The sequence below is a fragment of the Pseudonaja textilis genome, chromosome Z (genome assembly GCF_049901715.1).
Source record: "Pseudonaja textilis isolate UNSWEBS1 chromosome Z, rPseTex1.2, whole genome shotgun sequence".
Taxonomy (NCBI): Eukaryota; Metazoa; Chordata; class Lepidosauria; order Squamata; family Elapidae; genus Pseudonaja; species Pseudonaja textilis.
Window position 1 is genome coordinate 117,581,107 of NC_142008.1, and position 24,149 is coordinate 117,605,255.

A 24,149-nucleotide genomic window follows, 5' to 3' on the forward strand; every position below is an offset into this window, starting at 1 on the left:
AGAAGTTTACTCAAACCTCTGTCCCTTCTAGCATTGGTGATCTTATCTAGTTTGTGTCATGAATGTCTGCAAGAAAACAAGCAAACTCAGAGAGCACCAAGAACTCCTCATATCTCTCTCTCTGTCTAACCCCATATGTCAGCCATTTATTAGATAGATAGATAAAAAGTTAGAAAGATAGAAATGAAATTAGATAAAAGTCCATAAAATGATAAGAAACTGAATATTGTTCCATTCTCCACTATATGTTCTAAGTTCCAATTGACTTAAGAAATGCCTGGAATTTTGACCACAAATTCAAAAGATGCAACTTTTTCTTTTAAAATAAATAAATAATCAAATTTCTACTCAGTTCATGTAGCTGTCTTTCTAATCCAGACACAATAGTTCATCATCAATATTTAGGGGGGTGATTTGAGAAGTGGCATGTCATGGGAAAAAGAGAGAGTATCATTGCAGTCAAGGTGTTATTGACTTTGGACAGTGACTTTGTGAATGATGAATGCATTTGTTCTCTCTGATTTAATGAAAAAAGTTGAATCTTTATTTGCAGTGTAGTCACAAAATTCCACCAACATGCCCTTGCCCTGGCTTTTGCTGTGAAGGAGATCAATGAGAATGCCGAGATCTTGCCTAATGTTACCCTTGGATTCCATATCTACGACAGCTACTATGATGCAAAGATGACTTATCGAAGCACCCTAGACCTGCTCTTCAAATCAACTAGATTTCTTCCCAACTACAAATGTGCCCGGCTAAGGAATCTGATAGCCATCATTGGAGGACTTGGTTCTGATACTTCTTTCCATATGGCAGACATTCTGGATCTCTACAAGTTACCACAGGTAGGATTTTGCTTGCAATAGGCAAAAAGCAATAGAAGGAAAGGGCTGGACTAAAAATAAAAACAATTGAAACTGAATAAGAGAATAACAGAGTTGGAAGGGACCTTGGAGGTTTTCTAGTCCAACTCGCTGCTCAAGCAGGAGACTCTATACCATTCTGGACAAATGGTTGTCCAATCTCTTCTTAAAAACCTCCAGGGTTGGAGCACCCACAGCTTTGGAGGCAAGCCATTCCATGGATTAATTGTTTTAACTATCAGGAAATTTCTCCTTAGTTCTAAGTTGGTTATCTCTTTGATTAGGTTCCATATATTGCTTCTTGTCCTGCCTCCAAGTGGTTTGGACTATGCTGCATTATGCTCTAATGCCTTTAAAATATTCTCCAAAAAACTTATTCGTTTTAGTTCTCTGTACATGAACAAATGCTTAAAAATTATCTCTATAGCATAGAGATAAATATTATACCACTGTTTTAGCTTATTGTTTTTCCCCTGTTACATTCTGTTTTAGCTCACTTACGGATCATTGGTCCCTCAGAAGATTTATTACACCCAAGTGCCTTCATTTTATTCCATGGTCCCAAATGAAGCTCACCAATACTCTGGAATCATCCATTTGCTCCAGTATTTTGGGTGGACATGGATAGGGCTCATGGCCCTTGATAATAGCAATGGAGAGAAATTCTTGCAGGCCATGGAATTATTGCTTTCCCAGAATGGAATATGTACAGCTTACACAGAACGAATCCCGCATGAAGTTAGTTTGGATAACTTGGAACCAATTATTGATAAAGCATCACATATCCACATTCCATTAACTGATCATAAGGCCAACACATTTATAGTTTATGGAGAATCAGTGACAATAGCACGGCTGAGAGCCATTGTATTTGTGCAAGACCCTGCAAATAAAGAAAAAGACTCATTCAGAAAGGTCTGGATCATGACAAGTGGGATTAATTTCATACTGCCCGGCCTTCAGAGAGGTTGGGATCTTGATTTATTCCAAGGAGCCATTTCTTTTATGGTTCACTCAAGAGAACTTCAGGGATTCAAAACTTTTCTCCAGATGGTAGAACCTTCCTGGGCCCAAGAAGATGGTTTCTTTAAGGACTTTTGGGAGCAAGCATTTGACTGTTTTCTCCCAAATCCTGATATGTCACTAAACCATGATGAAATGTGTAGTGGGAAAGAAACTTTGGAAGATCTGCCTGTACACCTGTTTGAAATGCATACCATTGGACATAGCTACAGTATCTATAATGGTGTTTATACAACAGTGTATGCTTTGCATGCCATGTTCTCATCTCAGTCCTTCCAGAGATCTATCAAGAGGTCTGTTGAACATGTAGAACTTCAACCATGGCTGGTAATGGTACTCAAAACAGGATTATTTTTGTTTCAATGACTGAATTTTTCCTGAACTTTATCTCTAGCTGAACATTTATGAATCCCATGTTTTCCCCAAAATACAACCTACTCAGAAAGTAAGCCCTAGCTTGATTTTTACATGTGCACCCAATATAAGCCCTACCCCCAAAATAAGCCCTAATTAAGACCTCTGTCCACTCCAGGGTGCACAGGGGGAAATTAAGCTAGAGGGAATTGGGAGGTGGAACTGCCCTGCTACATTGCAGCCAGGCCTCACACATCTCAGCCATTTTTTTGCAGCCAGCAATGCTTTCCCAAAGGCTTCTATAGCTATAGCTCTGATAACAGAGCTCTGGATTGATCCAGAACTCAGTTATCAGCTAGAAAGGCCTTGAGGAAAGCCTTGCTGGACTTGCTGGATGAAGAAGTTCCTGAAAGCCTCTGATAGTGAAAAAGAGGCTGGGAGCTATGTGCAGGGGTGGGATTCTACTGGTTCAGATCGGATCTATAGAACCAGTTGTAATGATTCTGCACAGTTCAGAGAACCGGCCAATTGTGCTCCTCACTGGCCCCTCCCCTCTCTGCCTGCCTCTCCCCACCTAGTCAGTTCTTATCCCTCATGAACAAAATCACACACATGCCCAACATAGCTGGCTGCATTCTTCCCTGCCATCACTCCTTAAGGTATTTCTTTTTTTATTCCTCCCAATGATCAGCTGTTCTTACGATCAGTTGTGCTGGGATTCCCCTCGCTGTTTTACTGCTTTGCCCAGGAGGCTTCCCTGAGGCCCAGGAAGACAAAAAATGGAGGGGGGTACAGTGCTCCCCTCACTGTGCTTTGTTTTTTTCTTCCTGAGCCCCAGGGAAGCTTTCTGTAAGCAAAAAAAGCCCTCAGGAGGCTTCCTTGAGACTCAGAAGGCCCAAAAAAACAGAGAGGGTGCTGCAAAAAGAAGGAGAAAAAGCCATGACTACCCAGTTACATGGCCATGCCCACCTAGCCATGTCACCTAGCCACACTCACCTAGCCATATCCACCTAGCCACACCCACAGAACCAGTTATTAAAAAAAATTGAATCCACCCCCGGCTACATGTGCAAGTGAGATGAGTCAGTGGATGACATTCCCCCCTGATAAGGCCCAGTACCTTTTTTGGTGGCCAAAAAGTATAAGACGGGGTCTTATTTTGGGGAAAACACATTAGTCATAAATGTCCTTTCCATGGGTACTTGATGAATCTATATAATTTCACAGATTTGGTGTCTTAAAAATATTCTGCAAGATCAAACAATGAGTATATTTTCTATATCAGGCTATCTCTGAGAGTTGAAAAAGATGATAGTGAAATCAGGATCCTAGTGGCTTAGCTATGGAAAATGTAACAAACTGCCAATTTGTTATTACCCAGAAGAACATCTACAACCATTCTATATTTGATTCTGCTTATTTGAAAAAAAACCCTGAAACTCTTAAATAATAGTTAGGTTTTTTTTAATCATTATGGGCAAGAGCTGAAAGGGTGGGTAAAAAAAAAATCTTATCCTGAAACTAATTTGAGTTTCTGAGGTCCTAATATTTCTTGATGGAACTTAACCATTGGAATTAGTGTCACCATAACTTAAAACAAATTCTGGAAAGAGTGCAGAGAAGAGCAACCAAGATTAGGGGGCTAGAGAGTAAAATAGATGAAGAACGGTTGCAAGAATTTGGTAAGTCTAGTCTAGTAAACAGAAGGACCACTGTTGACATGATAGCAGTATTCCAATATCTGAGGGGATGTCACAAAGAAGAGGGAGGGTCCACCTATTCTCCAAAGCACCTGAAGGCAAGACAAGAAACAATGGTTGGAAAGTAATCAAGGAGAGAAGTGTCCTAGAATTAAGAAGAAATTTCCGGACAATGAGAACCATAATGCAGTAGAATGGCTTGCCTCCAGAAATTGTAGGCACTCCATCATTGGAGGCTTTTAAAAAGAGACTATATGGTCATTTGTCTGGAATGTTATAGGATCTCCTGCTTGAACAGATGTTGGACTAGAAGACCTCCAAACTCCCTTCCAACTGTATTATTTTGTTAAAAATAATGAAAACTGAAATTCATTGTTAAATTCTTTTCTTTTCCTCTTTCTAAATAATATATGCTTTCTTTCTCTTGGTTTCTCAATCAGCTCCACCCATATCTTCAAAGGATCTCCTTCAACAATTCAGCAAATGATATGGTGTCCTTTAATGACCGAAAGGAAATAAGAGGTGGATTTGACATTGTGAACATGGTCATTTTTCCAAACAGGTCCTTTGGAAGAGTGAAAGTTGGATGGATAGATCCAGATGCAGCCAGTGGAAAAGAATTTAGAATTAATGAGAATATGATTTTGTGGCACAGTGTCTTCAATCAGGTGTGGCTCTCTGGGTTCTTAAAGGACTTCCCTTTCTCCATCTGGTTCATAATAATTTTTATGAATACTACATAATACTATTGCACTATATCATATACGAGTATCATGGTGGCATAGTGGTTAGAATGCAGTATTGCAGGCAAATTCTGCCCATAGCCAGGAGTTCGATCCTGACTGGTTTAAGGTTGATTCAGCCTTCCATCCTTCTGAGATTGGTAAAATAAAAACCCAGATTGTTGCGGACTCTATAGACTGCTTAGAGAGCAGCAACTCTCTAAGTTGCACAGCAACTGTGAAGCAGTATATAAGTCTAAGCGCTATTGTTAGTTCTATTTTATATCTACTATCAAAGCTTAACAGAGATATCCAAAGGTTGCCATTGAGTCACTTAAACCATGTTCCAGCTAATCCTGATTCCCCCTGTATTCCCCAATCCAGTGAGGGATTTTCTCTAAAGAACGTTTGGGTCTTGATTAAAATGAAAATGCCAAATATTATGCAAGCGACTACACGAGCCTGATGATGGCAGATGAGGTTCTGCCGAAACATTGCTACAACTTTAAAAGCACAACTATAATGACATGGGAAGGTCTTGGTGTGTTTGGGTCTTTTCCTGTGTAAGATTGAGAATATCTTGCAGGTGTTTGACGAGGTCCCACTTGCCATCTTCAGGCTGGTGCTTTCGGCTTTGTGCTTGTGCAAGCAAAGTGTGATTGAAGCTGCCATCTCTCTATAAATACTGGTGGGAGGGTTGGCTGTGTTGTCATTGATTGATTGGTTGATGGAGTTGATGTTTGCAGATTGGTTGGCCTTTTTGTAAGAACATGTGTGGCTGAGTTATTGGCTGTGTGTCTATCAGACTCCTGCATTGTAACGACCTGGGTAATGAGCTGTGTGGTGACCTTCTAAGTTCTATTGTTGTGACATGTGGCTACACATGAAACAAACAGTGCACAACATCTCAGACAAGATCCTCACCGAAGCCAAAACCAAGGTCCTTTCAAAAGGATTCAACTTTGCTGTCGCTCCCAAACACATCCCCACAGAAACCATCATATTGTGGAGTTGAAACCAGCCTGACCAAAACCATGATGATGCTAACAGAATCAGACTCAAAATCACCAACATCCTCTGCACTAGCAAACCACCCAAAAGCAATTTATCCAAAGAAGAACAAACTGCACTACTTAACCTGAAAGAAGACACCAGCATAATAATCCTACCAGCACACAAGGGCAACGCGAGAGTGGTTATGAACACATCTGACTACCAAACTAAGTTAACCAACCTACTCCAAGACCCCACATACAAACCCCTAAAGACAGACCCCACCACCTACCTAGAAAAACCACCAGATCCAAAATAAAAGCCTCCCCCATCAGTGAAGAAATCCAGCAAAGAATCATACCTAGAGAGAAATAATCAATGCCCTAAGCTTTATGGTCTCCCCAAGATATACAAAGAAGGAACCCCACTCAGACCAATAGTCCGCTCCATAGGCTCACCTCTACAAAACCTAGCCAAATTTCTCACCAAACAACTACAGCCCTATGCAGAATCCATCAACTCACACGTAAGAAATTCATTCCAGTTCATCAAGATCATAAAGAAACAAAACTTACAACCCAGCAACCTACTAGTGAGCTTCGATGTCATATCCCTCTTCACCCAAGTGCCAATAAAAGAAGCCTTGACAGCCATCCAAAACAAATACAACCCCCCTAAGCACATCCTAGATCTGACCAACCACTGCCTATCCAATACATACTTCACCTACAATGGACAAAAATACAAACAAATAGAAGGAGCACCCATGGGATCACTCCTCTCACCTGTCATCGCAAACCTCTACATGGAACACTTTGAAACACAAGCTCTAGAAAAATACGATCACAAACCCAAACTCCGGTTCAGATACATAGATGACACCTTCATAATCTGGCCACATGGGAAAGAAAAACTGAACAACTTCCTCACACACCTCAACAGCCTACACCCCAAAATACAATTCACCATGGAAACAGAAGCCAACAATCAACTTCCCTTCCTAGATGTCTTGGTATACAAAAAATCCAATGGCTCCCTAGGACACACCATCTACCAGAAGAAAACACATACAAACCACTATCTACATGCACTCTCACACCACCACCCAGCACAGATCAATTCCGTAGCTGAGACACTCATCTCCAGAACAAAATGCTTAGCCGACGAACAACACCAAAACACCGAACTACACACTCTCACCAACGTACTAACAGCCAATGGATTCCAAAGAAAGAAGATTACCCACCTAATCCAAAAAGAAACCCCAACCAAAATCTAAGACAGAGAACAAGAAAACAGCAAAGCCCTCCTCCCATATATAAAAGGCACTACAGACAAAATCAGCAAGATCCTCCAAAAACACAACATTAAAACAGCATTCTGCACAAACAGAAAAATATCCACCATCCTAAGAAACCCCAAAGACAAAATCAAATTAGAAAACCAAGGAGCATACGAAATCCCTTGCACTGCCTGCCCCACCACATACATTGGACAAACTAACAGAAGAATAAGTGCATGCATTGAAGAACATAAGAACTCAATCAAAAAAGAAGAACCGACCTCTTCCCTGGTCCAACACCTCAAAGCCACAGGACATGAGATTGACTTTCAAAATACCAGAACTATAGCCAAAACTGAACACTTCAACGGCAGAATAATCAGAGAAGCCATAGAGACAGAAAAATGCCCACACAGCATGAATAAACGAGATGACACCTCCTGCCTACCAGCCATTTGGAAACCTGCCCTCATGAACAGACCAGTACCTAACATGAAGAATGACACCAGACCCACACCCATGAGGGCCACACAAGATGCCACCATCACACGTCCACACAGAAAGCAGACTCACACCCACACAGAAGATGAGACACAACCATGGACCAGAAGCCGCACTGCAGCTGCATCACTACCCACTTCAAACCCCTCCGAGCCATACATGAAGCAAACTGACACCAGCCATGATGCAGCACGACCACGAACTCGAAGCCAAACAGCAGGATCACAGCTCACCAGCTCATATCCCCCAGCAACTAAGACTAACCTGAACACAACCAAGCCCCCACCTGAACAGAACACACCTCCAGCCAATCAGAACACGGCCAACCCCCCAACCAATCACAACACAGCCAAACCCCAAGCAATGAGAACACACCCCCACCCAATCAGAACACAGCCAAGCCCCCACCCAATCAAGTCACACCCCCACTAGCAGTTAAAAGGAAGAAGCAGCTGCAAGCTCACATCATCTGAGAAGCACAGAGCTGAAGACACAAGCCTGAAGATGATGAATGAGACTTCATCAAAACGTTGCCTAGATACTGCCAATGTTACGAGGGAGAAAACCCAAATAACCAAAGATAGATAGATAGATAGATAGATAGATAGATGATAGATAGATAGATAGATAGATAGATAGATAGATAGATAGATAGATAGATAGATAGATATAAAACCAAAGATCCATATATGTATGTGTGTATGTGTGTATGTATGGTATTCAGCTTTGTTCGGGTATTTTCCCACATCATTATAGTTGTGCTCTTAAAGTTGTAGCAACATTTCGGCAGAATCTCTTCTGCCATCATCAGGCTTCTGTATAGCATTTGTCTGTGAGTCAGACTTTCATAGCCATTTCTGTTTTAAATTTGGTGCTAGCCTACTGCTGTGCCAGAATGGTTTTTTCTTCATCCTGATTGGTTGGGAGTCTTGGTCTGTGTTTATTGGTCTTGGAGTTTGCTGTGTTCTGCTTGATTGGTGTTTCTAATATCTTCTGTCTGTTTTTTGGCTCTTTTTGTATCTTGATTGGCTGGCAACATTGTGTTTCCTGTATTGGAGGCCTTTAGTGCAGCTTGGCTCTGAGTAAACGGCTATCATTTGTTAGGAAGCTAGGTTTCATCTGGGTGCCTGGTTGGGGTGTGTTTGAGCTTGAGGCATCAGGGGGAGTCTGTTTGTGCCCAGGTGTTTGTCTGGTTTGTTGTGTGGAGATTGTTTTGCTTGTGAGTGCAGGCTTCCAAATGATTGACAGTCTTGTGGAATCATCTCTTCTATTCATGCTTTCAGGTCTTTTTTCAATCTCTATGGCTTCTCTGATAATTCTGTAGCTGGGGTTTTCTATAGTGGCTAGGGTTTTGGTGCCATTGAAGTCGATGCTATGACCTTTCATGTGTTGGACTATATGTATATGTATATGTATATATGGTATTCAGCTTTGTTCGGATATTTTCCCATGTCATTGTAGTTGTGCTTTTAAAGTTGTAGCAATGTTTCGGCAGAATCTCCTCTGCCATCATCAGGTTTCTGTATAGTGTTCATCTGTGAGTCAGACTTTTACAATCCCCTCCCACCAGGATGGCAAGAAAACCCAAGTGTCTAGAAGTCAAAGTCGAGGGGGTCCAGAGTCCACCCCCGCTCCTGTGGGTGGGTGGTTGATACGTGTCTGGCCTAGGGTTTCCCCAAGGTCAGGCCGGCCTTGTTTCTCTTACTGTTTAGGCCGAGATTCCGGCACAGGCTTGCGTGTCCCCCGTCGTTTGACAGAACAGGAATTTGCAAAGTGTCCAGGCCCCCACAATACAGGCATAAGCCTCCCTGGAGTCTCCATGTGCGTTTGTGGGCCGTCAAATGAGGTCAAACCGCACCCAACTCCATCAGCTCCTTGGCCATGGCCACAGCACTGTGGGAGACCTGGGGCGCTGGTTGTACAGGGTGCTGTGGCATTGAGGTGGATGGCTGCTCCAGAACGGGGCATCGAGTCTTGCGCCGTTGAAGTCGGGTGTAAATGCATAAACATTGCACCACCAGAGCATCGAGGGTCAGGGCCGGCTCCACGTGAACCAATTTGTCCTGTAAAACCTCCGACTGGCCATCCTGAAAAGTGTCCATCAAAGCCGCTTCGTTCCAAGCCGAGTCCAAACAGAGCAGTTGAAATTCTGAAATGAACTCCTGCAAGGGGCATTTCCCCTGGTGAACTTCTTTCAGGCGTCTGGCTGCTGTCTGAGCCCGTATGGGGTCCTCATACATTAATCGTAGGTGATGCCAAAACCCCTGATAGTCCATTAGCAATGGACTGTCTTGCACTAATAAAGGAGTGGCCCACCTGGCAGCTGAGCCCGAAAGAAGGCTTATTACAAACCCACCTGAGCCTGGTCATCAGGAAAATCCTCCGGCCTCAGAGCCATAAACAATTGGCACTGTCCCATGAAAGCCGGGAACATTTCAGGCTGCCCAGAGAACTTATCTGGCACAGCTACCGGGCATTTCCTTATGGGGAGGGGCAGGAGTAGTAGTACGTGCCTGCAGCAGAGTGTGTTGATTAATCAGCTGAGTTACTTGCTGCTGCAAAACTTGGTTATTGTTCTGCAGCTGGTTAAGCTGCTGCTGCTGCTGCTGATCCATCTTGGTCAAAAGATGGTTTTTGTTAAGGTTTGGGACAAAATTGTTATGTCTCACCTGTGCCAACAAGTTGATTAGTCCAAATTTCCAACTAAACACAAACAAGCAAGCAAGTCCGGTAATTACAGGGTTAAATTCCTTGAGCTGATAAAGTTCTTGGCAGTCTCACACAAGCTGTCTGCCAAGTCTGACATTAAAGCAGGAACATAAATCACAAGCTGTCTTGGCACACAGGATATTCCGAAGCTTCTCTCACTAAGTAACACGTTGTCCCGAACAAGTTCCCAGAGCGAACACTCCCACTTTTATTCCCTGTGGGGCGTGTCAGTCCCTCATCTCAGTCTCTGATTCCTCCTTTCTTTCTACATTGCAGCTCAGACTTTTGCTTGCACCATTGCCTCGCATCAAGCCAGCATTCCTCAGCTTGATCCTCAGTCAGAGGCTCTGATATGCTCTCCTGGTTATCTGCCGACACCTGAGGCACAATCAGGGAGGAAGGTCTTGCCGAAAAGGAAAGTCCTGAGGAGGAAGGCAACTCTAAATCTTTGTCCTCTAACAAAGCAGGCTCAAACCTCAGAACCAAATCCTCCTCTTCCTCATTGTCCAAGACTTTGTCCTCTATTGTTATATTATACTCTTTTATTTCATTTCATTTCCCATTAACACATTTGCAAGATCAGTAGTTTTCCATATAATCATAGGAAAAAGGTACATTATACCATTGGGTGGCACTCTTGTGTCACTTTCCACTTTTTAAAGTTCTTTTATTTTTTTCCTATTTGCTTATATTTATTCCCCTAATTTTCAATCATTAGCTATTATATCTATATATAAACAATTCCAATAAGTCTAGCATTCTAGCCAATGCCTGATTAATGCCAATTTCTGTACCTTATTCCAAAATTAGGCTCTGGTTCCGTTATAGTCCTTTTATAATCTAATTTTGTTTACCTTATAATTTCCTCTTACTTTCTATTCGCCGCTGCCACGATTTTCAACAAGAGCTCTTTCCTTCTGTTTCTCGGGGTTATTTTGCAAAAAACAAGGTATTTCGCCTGGTCACATGTTACTCACCACTTCACTGCTCCAGCACTCACTTAGGTCCCAGGTATCTTCCTGTCTTCAGGGCCGCCATTAAAGTCTGCCACTACCTCCTGTATTCAAGGGGAGTATACCAAGCCAGGGAGGGGAGATGTGGCTCCCCTCAACCTGGCTGGTAGTTTCCTTCTCTTTTCCCACCCTTCTGAGGTGGATCTGGTCTCGTTTGAGACCCTCCAACAGGGTAGAAGCTGTGCACAATCTTGGTCTTTGGTCCATCTCCGATGGAAGCACCATTGGAAGTCTCCTGACACATTATTATGTCTTACTCAAATATTGGGGGTAGGTGAGTTTACAGAGGCATATGGGGTGCACTTTTTCTTATCCCAGTTCATTTTCTATTTATATTAGGCCTGGCCTCTTTCAGAATGTAATGAACAGTGCCATCCTGGAAATCAAAAGGAAAAGAAGGAAGGAGAGAAGTTTTGTTGCTATGATTGTGTTCCCTGCCCAGAAGGGGAGATTTCAAACAAGACAGGTACATTATTACAGTATCTTGTTTCTCAACCTTACATCAATAACATAAGTTGCTACCTGAGACAACCAATCAGAAGTGCTAAATTGACATTTCTGCCTTATTACTGTTTTTCTAATCAGTTCTTAAGCATGTGCAACCATTCTTAAAACAAGGGGTCCTTGGTGCTCTCTGAGTGTGCTTATTTTCTTGCAGATGTTTCATTACCCTAACTAATTAACATCATCTGAAATCCCCTTTTGCAACCTTCTGATAAGCACAGTCAATGAGGAAGCTAGATTAGAGAATAGAGAATCAGAATAGAGCTGGAAGGGATGTTAGAAGTCTTCTAGTCCAGCCCCCTGCTCAAGCAGGAGACCCTATACCATTTCAGACAAGTGACTGTCCAGTCTCTGCTTAAAAACCTCCAGTGATAATGCACCCACAATGTCTGAAGGCAACCTGTTCCACTGGTAATTTGTCCTCACTCTTAGGAAGTTTCTGCTCAATTCCAGGTTGCTTCTCTCCTTGATTAGTTTCCATCTATTGTTTCTTTTCCTGCTTTCTGGTGCTTTGGGAAATAAATTGACTCCCTCCTCTTTGTGGCAACCTCTCAAATACTGGAATAGTGGTATCATTTCCCCCCCCTCCAGTTATTCTTTTCTCTGGATTAGCCAAAACCCAAACCCTGCAACCATTTTTCATATATTTTAGTTTCCAGGCCTTTAATCCAATTAGATGCTAAACAACTGTGCTACTAACTGAATACATGCAGTGTATTGTGGCTAGACAACTCTTGTCTCTTGACAACTCTGGCTAGAAAGGTCATAAAATTGAGCAAAACTCACTTAACAAATGTCTCATTTAGCAATAGAATTTACAATTGTGATCATGTCAAGTACTACCTTTATATATATGAATTTATCAATTTATCCCTAAGGTTATCCCCAAGAGATAATACTGCTGGGTTTTATTTTCAGACATGGAGGGGCTGTAGTAATGTTAACATTTTCACTAATACAGGGAAACATTTTTTTTTGAGGAGGGGGCGATTTTGAAAGCCTCTGATGACAACATGAATAGTTATGGTGATTATTTAGCTCAAGAGTCCACAAACTTGGTAAGTTTAAGACTTGTGGACTTCAACTCCCAGAATTCTTGAGCTAACATGACTGAGGAGGAATTCTGGGAGTTGAAGTTCACAAGTCTTAAAGCTATCAAGTTTGAAGACCCCTGATTTAGCAGCAAGGCTACTAATAGGAAAACATATCTGAAATGACATAAAATACTTATTGGAAAAATATATTTTGGATTTTTCTGCAGCCATAACAATATTTTGCTGCTGTTTATTTTCTATATTGGCATATAAAAACTTGAAAATAGAACATGCTGTTGCTTTCTAAGTTGCACATCTATAATGAACAGAGTCCTTCAAGAAGCAACAAGGTTTTAATAAGTCATCTACTTATGTCTATGGAGATTCACAGTCATCCAAGTCATGGTTGTCCCAAAGGTGATGTTGAAGATGTTTCACTTCTCATCCAAGAAGCTGAGGAAGAGCTAAAGAAACTTCTTAGATGAGAAGCAAAGCATTTTCAAACAAAAACCAGAAAGTCCAGTTGCCTCTTGGGTCTTCTACCTATGGGAAATCTAAAGGGGTCCATGTTATGTTTGGTGCCTCTGAGTGAAGGTCCACCAAGCTGGCTTTCTGTCTAAGGTGGTATTAGAAACACCAATCAAGCAGAACACAGCAAACTCCAAGACCAATAAACACAGACCAAGACTCCCAACCAATCAGGACAAAGAAAAAACCACACACACACACACACACACACACACACACACACACACAGAGGCACATATACGTACACATAAACATAATGATGTTACAACAGCCATGTTTGGGAGAGAAAGTACTATACACAAATTGACCTGAAATCTATCTTCCTTCCTTCCTTCCTTCCTTCCTTCCTTCCTTCCTTCCTTCCTTCCTTCCTTCCTTCCTTCCTTCCTTCCTTCCTTTTTATCTGTCTTAAAGATATGGAAAAATGCTTCAAATGTCCAGAAGACCAATACCCAACCAAACAAAAAGATGACTGCATCCAGAAAATCGTAACATACCTTTCTTACAAGGAACTTCTTGGGATTATTTTGGCCTCCATTTCTGTTTCATTGTCTTTGATCACTGTGCTCATATTAGGAATATTTCTTAAGCACAGAGATACCCCTTTGGTCAAAGCCAACAATCGGGACCTCACGTATGTTCTCCTTATTTCCCTCCACTTCTGCTTCCTGTGTCCTCTCCTGTTCATTGGTCAACCCAATGAAGTCACTTGCCTTCTCCAACAACCAACCTTTGGCATCATCTTCTCCGCAGCTGTTTCTTGTATTTTGGCTAAAACCTTCACTGTGGTTGTAGCCTTCATGGCTACCAGGCCAGGCTCCAACATGAAAAAGTGGATGGGGAAAAGAATGGCAACTTCCATTGTCCTTTTTTTCTCTCTCATTCAAGTTAGTCTTTGTAGCATCTGGCTAGGATCTTTCCCTCCATTCCCCCAGTTGAATATGCATTCTGTGACCCATGCCATCATCGTTGAATGCAATGAAGGCTCTCCAGTCATGTTCTCCTGTGTCCTAGGCTACATGGGTTTCCTGGCTCTTGCCAGTTTCTTGGTGGCCTTCTGTGCTCGCAAATTGCCAGACAGCTTCAATGAAACCAAATTCATTACCTTTAGCATGTTGGTATTTTGCAGTGTTTGGGTGCTGTTTGTACCAACTTACCTGAGCTCCACAGGAAAAGCCTTGTTGGCTGTGGAGATCTTCTCCATCTTGGCTTCCAGTGCTGGATTATTGGGATGTATCTTTTTCCCTAAATGCTACATCATTCTGTTGAGACCTGAGTTGAATACCAGGGATCAGCTAGTAAGAAAAAAGAACTGAAGAATGTTGATTAGTTTTGTGTAAAATTTTGGGATAAAAAATCATTGTAATATCATTTATACTTGCTTAATGTTATTCAACTTTTTTTAAATCAAGAGTTATGAGTTGATTATCAAAGTGAAGATAATAAGAATAAAGAGTTAAAGTATTAGATTTCTTTCTGTTTTGATGCAATGTTTATTAATATGAGTAAGATTTGGGGATGCAAACATTGATTATTGTCAGTGCTGTTTGCCTAATATTATTTAGTTTTGATATAGGATATACAAATGATATACAAAGCATTACAATCTCTCCTCTGAGGCAGTCCAGGCCTATAAAAAGCTTGACACTATGACTTCAAGGGGTTTTCTAAGTTATTTTTCACATGTTTGTGGATTTGTTTATCAATAACACCAAGGTAAGTCTTGTCTGGACATGGTCAGATGATCTGGGAAGATCTTTGAGATTTTCTATGAATATTCCAGCTTATGCTTGTTTTACAAAATGCCTCTTCAAATGTTTCTCCCAGCTTTTCTCCAGTTTTTCCTTTTATTGGCATCAATGCATTTTTAGCAATGTGCTAATTCCCTGGAAGATATTTCTGGTCAACAAAACTTCACATAATCATGCCCAGTTCTCAAATCCTCTTTGCTTCAGGGCTCCCAAACCTCCAGATACCAAATTATAGACAAAGACAAACATTTTTGGTGGAGTTGGGGTGATAAGATAGCCAGTGTTCCAAAATCTAAGGGGCTGCCATAAAGAAGAAGGGGTCATCCTATATACCAAAGCACCTGAAGGCAGGACAGGATACAATGAATAGAAACTAATCAAGGAGAGTGTCAGCATTTCAAATAACAACCTCCTTCAAAGAAGACTCTGAGGCTAGCAATTCCTCAAAGTTCCATTTTATTAGAGATGTTATATTGGCATATCTGGGGAAACCCAAATGTGAGATTTCCAGGTTTTCTCCCACCCAAAAGAAAGTCAAAATCCACCCCCTGTGCCCACAATTCCATCACAGGGTCCAATCATGTTATCGTCCTTACTGGAGACTGCCCCCAGTCACTCCCCTCCAGGTGCAGGGTAAACATCCTTAACTCCCAGAGAAAGGAATGTTGTTGTGGCTAATCTTCCATAGCTCCTTACAATCCCCCCTCCCCATTTCTCAGGTATTAAATATGGCAGCCTCAGAGCTCCAAAGGAAAAAAATGGCTTCTAAGGCTGACACAGAAAACCAGCCTAGAAGATTTTTCCTGAGAGTTAGAATGATTAATTAATGGAGCAACTTGTCCCTAGAAGTTGTGTTGCTCCAACACTGGAGGCTTTTAAGAAGAATTTGGACAACATTTGTCAAGCAGGGTTTTCTGCTTGAGCAGGGGGTTGAAATAAAAGACCCCTTCCAGCTCTGTTTTCTGTTATTCTATTATCATCTTAATAATAAGGATGATGTCAACTTTGAACCAAACTGGGCAGCAGCCATTTTTCTATTCCTCAGTTGCCACAAAGAGGTTGGAATGTCTTAACTAGAGACAACAGAGAGCTTTTTCACGAGAAAGTCATCTCTACTGGCAATGGATAAAATTGGGGAAGGAATGCTGGAGATCCTGCCAATTAACCCAATTGGCCAACAGGACCTGTGACACTTTGGGATGGGTTTATTTCCTATTTTAATTATAGTGAAATATATAGAAACATTTAGAGTTGATTTTCCTTTGAAGCTGTGCCAGTATGATATACTCAATAAAGAAGATCTTTGAGGAAGATTTAAGCCTCAGACTGATGATTTGCTTGGGTTCATTAGACAGAACCTTGACATATGAAAACAGATAGCTAAACAAATTAGCCCTTCTGCAGACTTTTTAATTAAAGGACAAGGCTGAGCATTTGAAAAAACACTCATTATGTGTCATGAACACAATCAATTTGGAGCAACTTTGGAAGAAATTCAATATTTCAGGTCGTTCAGATTTCCTGGGGTTGTAGTCTGGCTGTCCTGAAACAGCTGACTAGACCTTGTTAAGTACAATGGAGAAGGTTCCATTCTTCTGACTAATGTACCCAATGAAACCTGTGGCTGGAGTGTTCATGTTTATCGGGTACATCATATCGGTACAACTAAGTGAAAACCAACTCTAAGTATTTCCCATGGTTTCAGCATAATTAAAAGAATAGATGATTCCCTCCCCAGGTGTCATAGGTCACATTGTTCAATTAGCATAATTGGCAGGCTCCTTGGTTGCTCCTCTTTATCTCCAACCAACACCTGTTGAGATGACCTTGGTTCCAATGGCAAAATTCTGTGTTCTGTCTGCAAAGCATTCCAATCTAGCCCCTCCCACCATACTGTGTGGCAACTGAAAAATGGCAAAATAGTTTCAGCCAGTTTTGGTTCAAAGTGGACAGCAGGGTTTTCTGCTGGAGCAAGCAGTTGGAATAGAAGATACCTTCCAACTCTGTTTTTGGTTATTCTATTATGATTTTAATAATGATTACAGAAAATAGATAAACAAATTAGCTCTTCTGCAGAAATGCTAACCAAAGGACAAGGCTGAACATTTTGACAGACACTCATTATGTGCCATGAAAACAAATAATTTTGAGCAACTTTCAAGCAAACTCTGACATTTCACATTGTTCAGATTTTCTGAGGCTGTCCAGCTGCTTCACTGCTGACTAGATCTTAAGAAGTACTGAGGAGACAGTTTCATTCCTCTGCATAATACTACTCATCAATTCCTTCATGAATGAATGTTTTTCCCTACTGAGTGCCTGAGACAGGCTATCAGAAGTCTCAAAGCAATCAATTTGTGATGGTCCTCTGGTTAGCACTGATGGAGGAGACAAAAAATAGTCTTTGCTGATAGGTTGGGCCCAATCCATGGATCACTCATTTAAAGTTGTTCAAATTAATAGTGGTTATAAGGCCCAAAGTGATGCCATATTATGAGAAGCAGAAGGTTGAAAGTGATCTATAAAAAACTCCAGAGAAAGTGGTGTACATGCACAAAAGTACACTGAAATAATCTGACATGACAGGCAAGAGCAATGAGTCCCATTTAAGAGCTAAACTGAATAAAGAAAATGACGCCCAAGGTGAGGTGTGTTAGAGGGTCACTGACACAGCAATAGGAAAAGCTATTATAGCTTATATACCACTCCATAGTGTGTTACATTACTCTAAGGGGGGTTTACAATGTCAGCATTTGCCTCCAACAATCTGAGTCCTCACTTTCCTGGCCTTGGAAGAATGGAAGTCTAGGTCAACCTTAAATCAACCAGGATCATCTCTATCTATTGGACTGGACAGAATATGTGCCTACTTCTTAAAAAAGCTATCCACTGCCATAGCCAAACCTCTAAGCATAATCTTTGAAAAATCTTTCAGGACCAGCTCTATAACAAAACTATGGTCACAAGCCACGGTCATCCCCATTTTCAAAAAGGTAGACACGAGTCTGGTTGAAAATTACAGACTAATCTCTCCATGCTGCGTCACCTGTAAAGTCATGGAATCAATTATTACCCAATCCATTATCCTCCACTTAGAGACAAACAACCTACTCTCTAATAAACAATTTGGTTTCAGAAAAAAAAACTATCCTGTAATCTGCAACTCTTACACTGCCGAAACATATGGACTACACAACGCGACCAGGGCAAAGCAATAGACACAATCTACATAGACTTCTGTAAAGCCTTTGATTCAGTGATACACGGCAAACTGCTACTAAAATTAAAATCTTATGTTATCTCTGGACACCCACATAACTTGATAGAAGCCTTCCTGTCAAACAGACAACAGATGGTCAAAATTGGGAGCGTCCTATCAAATTCTGTACCTGTCAACAGTGGTGTCCCCCAGGGCAGTGCTAGGACCAACTCTCTTCATAATCTACATAAATGACCTCTGTGATCATATTAAGAGCAACTGTGTCCTCTTCGCTGATGATGTAAAGCTATTCAACACCACTGACAATACTGCTACCCTTCATAAAGACCTTGACTATGTATCAGAATGATCAAACAAATGTCAATTTCAAATCTCAAATAATAAATGCTCTGTCCTACATATTGGCAAAAAATAAATAAATCAGAAAATAAAATACAAGCTGAATAGTCAAGATCTTGTTGATGATCCAAACTCTGTCAAGGACCTTGGAATACTCACCTCTAATGATCTAAGTGCTAAATCCCATTGTAACTACATAGCCAAAAAAGGCATTAAGCGTTGTTAACCTAATCCTATATAGCTTTTTCTCTGGTAATATCACACTACTAATGGTCTACCATTTGCTAGACTAATACTTGAATACAGCTCATCAGTCTGGAACCCGCATTACATATCTGATTGAGATATATTGAGAAAGTAAGTTGAGAAAGTCCAGAAATATTTCACAAGAAGAGTTCTCCACTCCTCTACTCATTGCAGAATACCTTATGCCACCAGACTTAAAATTCTAGACCTACAAAACTGAGAACTAGGCCGCCTTCGGTCCGATCTAAGTATAGTATATAAAATCATACATTGCAATGTCCTACCTGTCAATGAATACTTCAGCTTCAACCATAACAACACAAGAGCAAACAATAGATACAAACTCAAGGTTAATCACAACAAACTTGATTGCAGGAAATACAACTTCAGCAACAGAGTGGTCAATGTCTGGGATACTCTATCTGACTCTGTGGTTTCTTCCCCAAACCCCAAAAACTTTAACCTTAGACTGTCTACTATTGAGCTCACCCCTTTCCTAAAAGGTCTGAAGGGGCGTGCATAAGTGCACCAACATGCCTACCATCCCTGTCCTATTGTTTCTTTTTTATTTTTCTGATATGTATCCATTTCATGTATCCATAACTATGTTTATACTTATACCTGTTATCTTATAATTGCTTGACAAAATAAATAAACAAATAAAAATAAACGGATCAGATTTCTGACTGTGGGCATAGTTACCCTGCAAGTCTGCACTCTGAGCAGTGTGTCATCAAGCAATGATTGACCATGAAGGGCTATCCAAAGGATTTGGATCCTTTGGAGCCTATCCATGCACATAGCCATCTTTTCCAACATCTCTTGCAATTGGAGTGGGGCGACTCACAACTGCCAGGTGGGAATGCCTGGGTGGGCATGGCTGGGTGGTTGCAATTGGGTCAGCACAACTAGGTGGGCATAGGTGGATGGCATGACCAACATGCACTCTTCCTTCCAAACTTGAAGGAAGAAAATACAATTATTATCAAAAAAGATGTTTAGGATTCCAAACATAGCATTCAAAGAATTATTGTTTGAATGATCTCTCTTGGGATTTAGTCAAATCAATTTTGTTTCAGCCAACCTATTGTTCAACTATTTCCCAGGAGAAAATAAGTCTGAGCATGTCTATTATGTCTCTGATATTTAAAACTGGGAAGAGGGACCTAAAGTGAGTTTCTGAAAAGTTAATCTATCAAATCTCTCCCTTTTTAATCTTCTACTATCCGTCTGAATTTAAATATTAATAGGCTCTGCTGATACACATGGACTTGCCTTTATCTTTTTGTTAATGGTCAGGTAGTAACCAATCTATCTATTTTTCCCAAAAATGATAATGGTTCCAATCAAGAGGCTGCTGAAATTGGCAGTTGAAATGAACTAGACTGTACAAGATACAGTGTTGTGTTTAACTGATCCTAATCTCATCGGTTCTTATTGCAAACCATATTTTTAAAACTAGGAGGCTTATATAATTTAGTTTAGAAAAAAAAACATCAAAAAAAAGAACGTTTTTGCAAACAAGAATGGGATAGTGGTTAATGAAGATTTGTAACTTTTTGAACTTTTATTTTCAGAACGGTTACAAAATTCTACCAGCATGCCCTTGCCCTGGTCTTTGCTGTGAAGGAGATCAATGAGGATCCTCAGATCTTGCCTAATGTTTCTCTTGGATTCCATATCTATGACAGCTACTATGATGCAATGATGACTTATTGGACCACCCTGGACCTGCTCTTCAAATCAAGTAACTTTCTTCTCAACTACAAATGTACCAGACAGAAGAACCTGATAGCCATCATTGGGTGACTTGGTTCTGGTACCTCTTTTTACATGGCAGATATTCTTGGTCTCTACAAGATTCCACAGGTAGGGGTTTTGCACTATGAAACATGGAAATTATTTTTCTCACTTTAAACTCCTGGTGATTCCAAAAGAGGAAAGGCTAATTGACCAAAAATTATTCCTGAAAATGCATTAGGCTCTGATATTTTAAAAGCAATTCCCAAACCAATGCATGATTCTCCATGAACGACAAACCAATCTGTGGTTTTCTATGCACTGAAAAAAAATGTTTCAAAAATTGTAGCAAAATTAGACATAGAGAGATGAAAATGTCCCCTGGTTTTAAAAATTATATTATATTTGTAGTTCACATATGGTGCACTGGTCCCTGGGAACATTAATTCCACTCTGGTCCCTTCATTTTATTCCATGGTCTCAAATGAAGCCCAACAATACTTGGGGATTCTTAAATTGCTTCAACATTTTGGATGGACCTGGATAGGGATGTTCATTCATGACAATGACAATGGACAGAAGTTTCTGCAGACTCTGGAAGCTTTGCTTTTCCAGAATAGAATCTGTACAGCTTACAGAGAGAAAATTCCACAGCGAATCCATTTTGAGGTACCTTTAATTGATCACAAAACAAAGGTATTTCTCCTCTATGGAGAATCAGTGACCCTGACACAGCTGAGAACCACCTTATTCATACAAGACCCCAGGAATAAATTGAAAGATTCATTTATGAAAGTATGGGTCATGGCAAGTGGAATTGATTTCAGATTACCATTATTGCAAAGAAATTGGGACCTGGACTTTTTCCAGGGTGCCATTTCCTTTACATTTCTGTCAGGATAACTTCCTGGGTTCAATAAGTTTTTTGAGAGAATAAAACCATCCAAGACCAGAACTTCCTTAAGGAGTTTTGGGAGCAAGCATTTGACTGTACTTTTCCAAACCCTGGTATGAAAATAGAGAGAAATGAAATATGTACTGGAAAAGAGAGATTACAAGATCTCCCTGGGCCTCAGTTTGAGATGGGAACCACTGTACATAGCTATAGTATCTATAATGGTGTTTATGCAGCAGCACATGCTTTGAATGCAATGTTGTTATCACAGTCTCATCAGAGATCTTTCAAGAAGGTTAAAAATGCCAAACTTTTTGAGCTGCAACCTTGGCAGGTAATTGAAAAAATAATGGAACACTTTTATTTTAATGTTCAGATTATGTTTTCTCTTCAGCTGTTTCTAGTGGTGTAATTCAACTGGTATAACAACTGGTTCAGTGAGCACGTGCTTTGTGCATGTGCGCTACTTCTTTTAAAAGCCCATTTTCAACTCAATTACTTACCTTCTACTGCAGCTCCTAGGACTAAAATAGCTGAGGCATAAGCAAACTGCTCTGCCACACGAATCAGCTATACTAAAAAAAACCAGGAAATAAAGCACAGGAAAAAGCAAGGGTGAGTGGGTGGGGCCAAATGTTCACCAGGACTATTGGTTCACTTGAATTGGTCCCAAACCAGTAGAATCTCACCTCGGCTATTTTCACTGCTAGCTGAAAATTCAGTTTCTCATAGGCACTTTTGACTGCATACAACTTCCTGTATTTGGAGCCTGAAAATAACTATACCTTCTGCAAGGTGAAATAATATGCTCATTTTCTATATCGCACCATCTCTGTGATTGTGTTTACTTGGACTTGAAACTTCAGATAGAAAGAAAAATGGGGACCTTTTTTTAAAGAAGGGACTGGACAGTTACTTGTCTGAAATAGTATAGGGCCTCCTGCTTGAGCAGGGTGTTGGACTCGAAGGCCTCCAAGGTCCCTTCCAGCTCTACTCTGAATTGAAATTGAAATCTTACAGGGTGAACTATGAAACAATGAAAGGGATTGCACATTTTTCTTAGCCATTGCATATGAAGTAGGGAACATGGTCAAGACTCATTCCATATTTTCTACCCCTTGAAAAGCTAAAAGGATTCCACAACTTTTTGAAAGTTTGGCTCCATTAGAGGTAAGACATAGAGAAGAAATGAGACTGAGGCTTATTTGAAGTCTATGAAGTCATAATATTTCTTAAGCAGTATTAATGACTGGAATTAGTGAAGTAGAACTATGTCACCATATCTGCAAGGAGAAATGAAATCTAATGAATATTCATCCCTTTTGTTTTCTTCTAAACATTGTAAGCTTTTCTTTTTTCCTCTTGGCTTTCCATTAGCTCCATCCCTACCTTCAAAAATTTATTTCAATAATTCAGCTGGTGACACAGTGTCCTTCAATGAGCAAAAGGAAACGAGAGGTGGATTTGACATTGTGCACATGGTCATTTTTCCAAACAGATCCTTTGAGAGGGTGAAAATTGGATGGATAAATCCAAATGGACCCCAAGAAAATGAATTTGTCATCAGTGATAATATGATTTTGTGGCACAGAGCTTTCAATCAGGTATGTATTCTTGTGCCTTCTTGAGGGAGTCCATGTTCTCCATGATCAGAAAATCACAACAACTCCATGCCAATGTTGTGTAATGTCTTTACTAGGACATGCAAACTTTTTTTTGAGGAGAGTGCAATTTGTCTCTATAAAACCCTCTGAGGACAACATGGATGGGTGTTGTGACTCGGAGGTTTGAGCCTCCTCTGTTGGAAGACACAGGCTCGAGTAATGAGGAAGAGGAGGATTTGGCCTTGAGATTTGAGTCTGCTTTGCTGGAAGATTCTGTTCTGTACGGACGTTTCCATTCTCGAAATCCGGCAGCCCGGATTGGTCGAGCGCGCGGCACTGATTGGCCGTTCGGAATCGACCGCGATTGGCTGAGCCGATCGCGGGCGATTCGAACGGCTGTCATTGGCCACAGCGCCCGGCGCCAGATCCATTTAAGCCGCGGCTTTTCCCCACTGACTCCACTTGTGTTTTCCCCTAATAAATGAGCTGAACTCAAGTCACTGCCTCGCGTCTTTTGTCCGTATCGATGATACGACACTGGCGACGAAGGTGGGATTTTGAAACAAGTCCCACACCGCACGTGGCTCATGGAACCGCAACCGGCAGCATGGCCAGCGGCAACGTGCCACCCGCTCCCTTCAACCAAGCTGCTGAGGACTGGGAATCTACATAGGTGGATTCCTCATGTTCTTGGAGAGCAGCAATCTCAAAGACGCGAACGGGCAGAGGAAACGGGCCGTCTTCCTGACTCACTGCGGGCCCGCAGTGTTTAAAATGGCAAAAGCCCTCGCCAAGCCCCTCGACGTGAAGACCATGGACTGGGCCAATCTCGAACCCCTGCTGCGAAGTCACTACGCGCCCGCCGTGCCCACCCTCATCTGCCGGCACGAGTTCTACCGACGCGATCAAAAAGAGGGCGAGAGTATCAGCGACTTCATGGCTGATCTCCGGGATCTCGGGGGCCTGTGTGGGTTCACCGACCTCGACGAAGCCCTGCGGGACCGCGTCGTCCTCGGCCTCAAGGACCCCGTCCTGCAGAGCCGGATCATGGCAAGGGGCGACATATCCCTCACCGACGCCCTCGCCGAGGCCACCGCAGCAGAAGCGACCCGGCGATCAGCGGCCCGG

General features: G+C 41.4%; 1 protein-coding gene across 1 annotated transcript; it reads left to right on the top strand.

Moving 5' to 3' along the window:
* The first annotated feature begins 560 nt into the window (after positions 1 to 560).
* LOC148124321 (vomeronasal type-2 receptor 26-like) lies at positions 561 to 14,542 on the top strand. The gene is made up of 5 exons (XM_087918124.1): positions 561 to 845; positions 1,356 to 2,213; positions 4,381 to 4,608; positions 11,500 to 11,626; positions 13,641 to 14,542. The coding sequence occupies exons 1-5, from the start codon at positions 684 to 686 to the stop codon at positions 14,540 to 14,542; spliced, it is 2,277 nt and encodes a 758-aa protein (XP_087774250.1). The 5' UTR covers positions 561 to 683.
* The last annotated feature ends 9,607 nt before the right edge of the window (positions 14,543 to 24,149 follow it).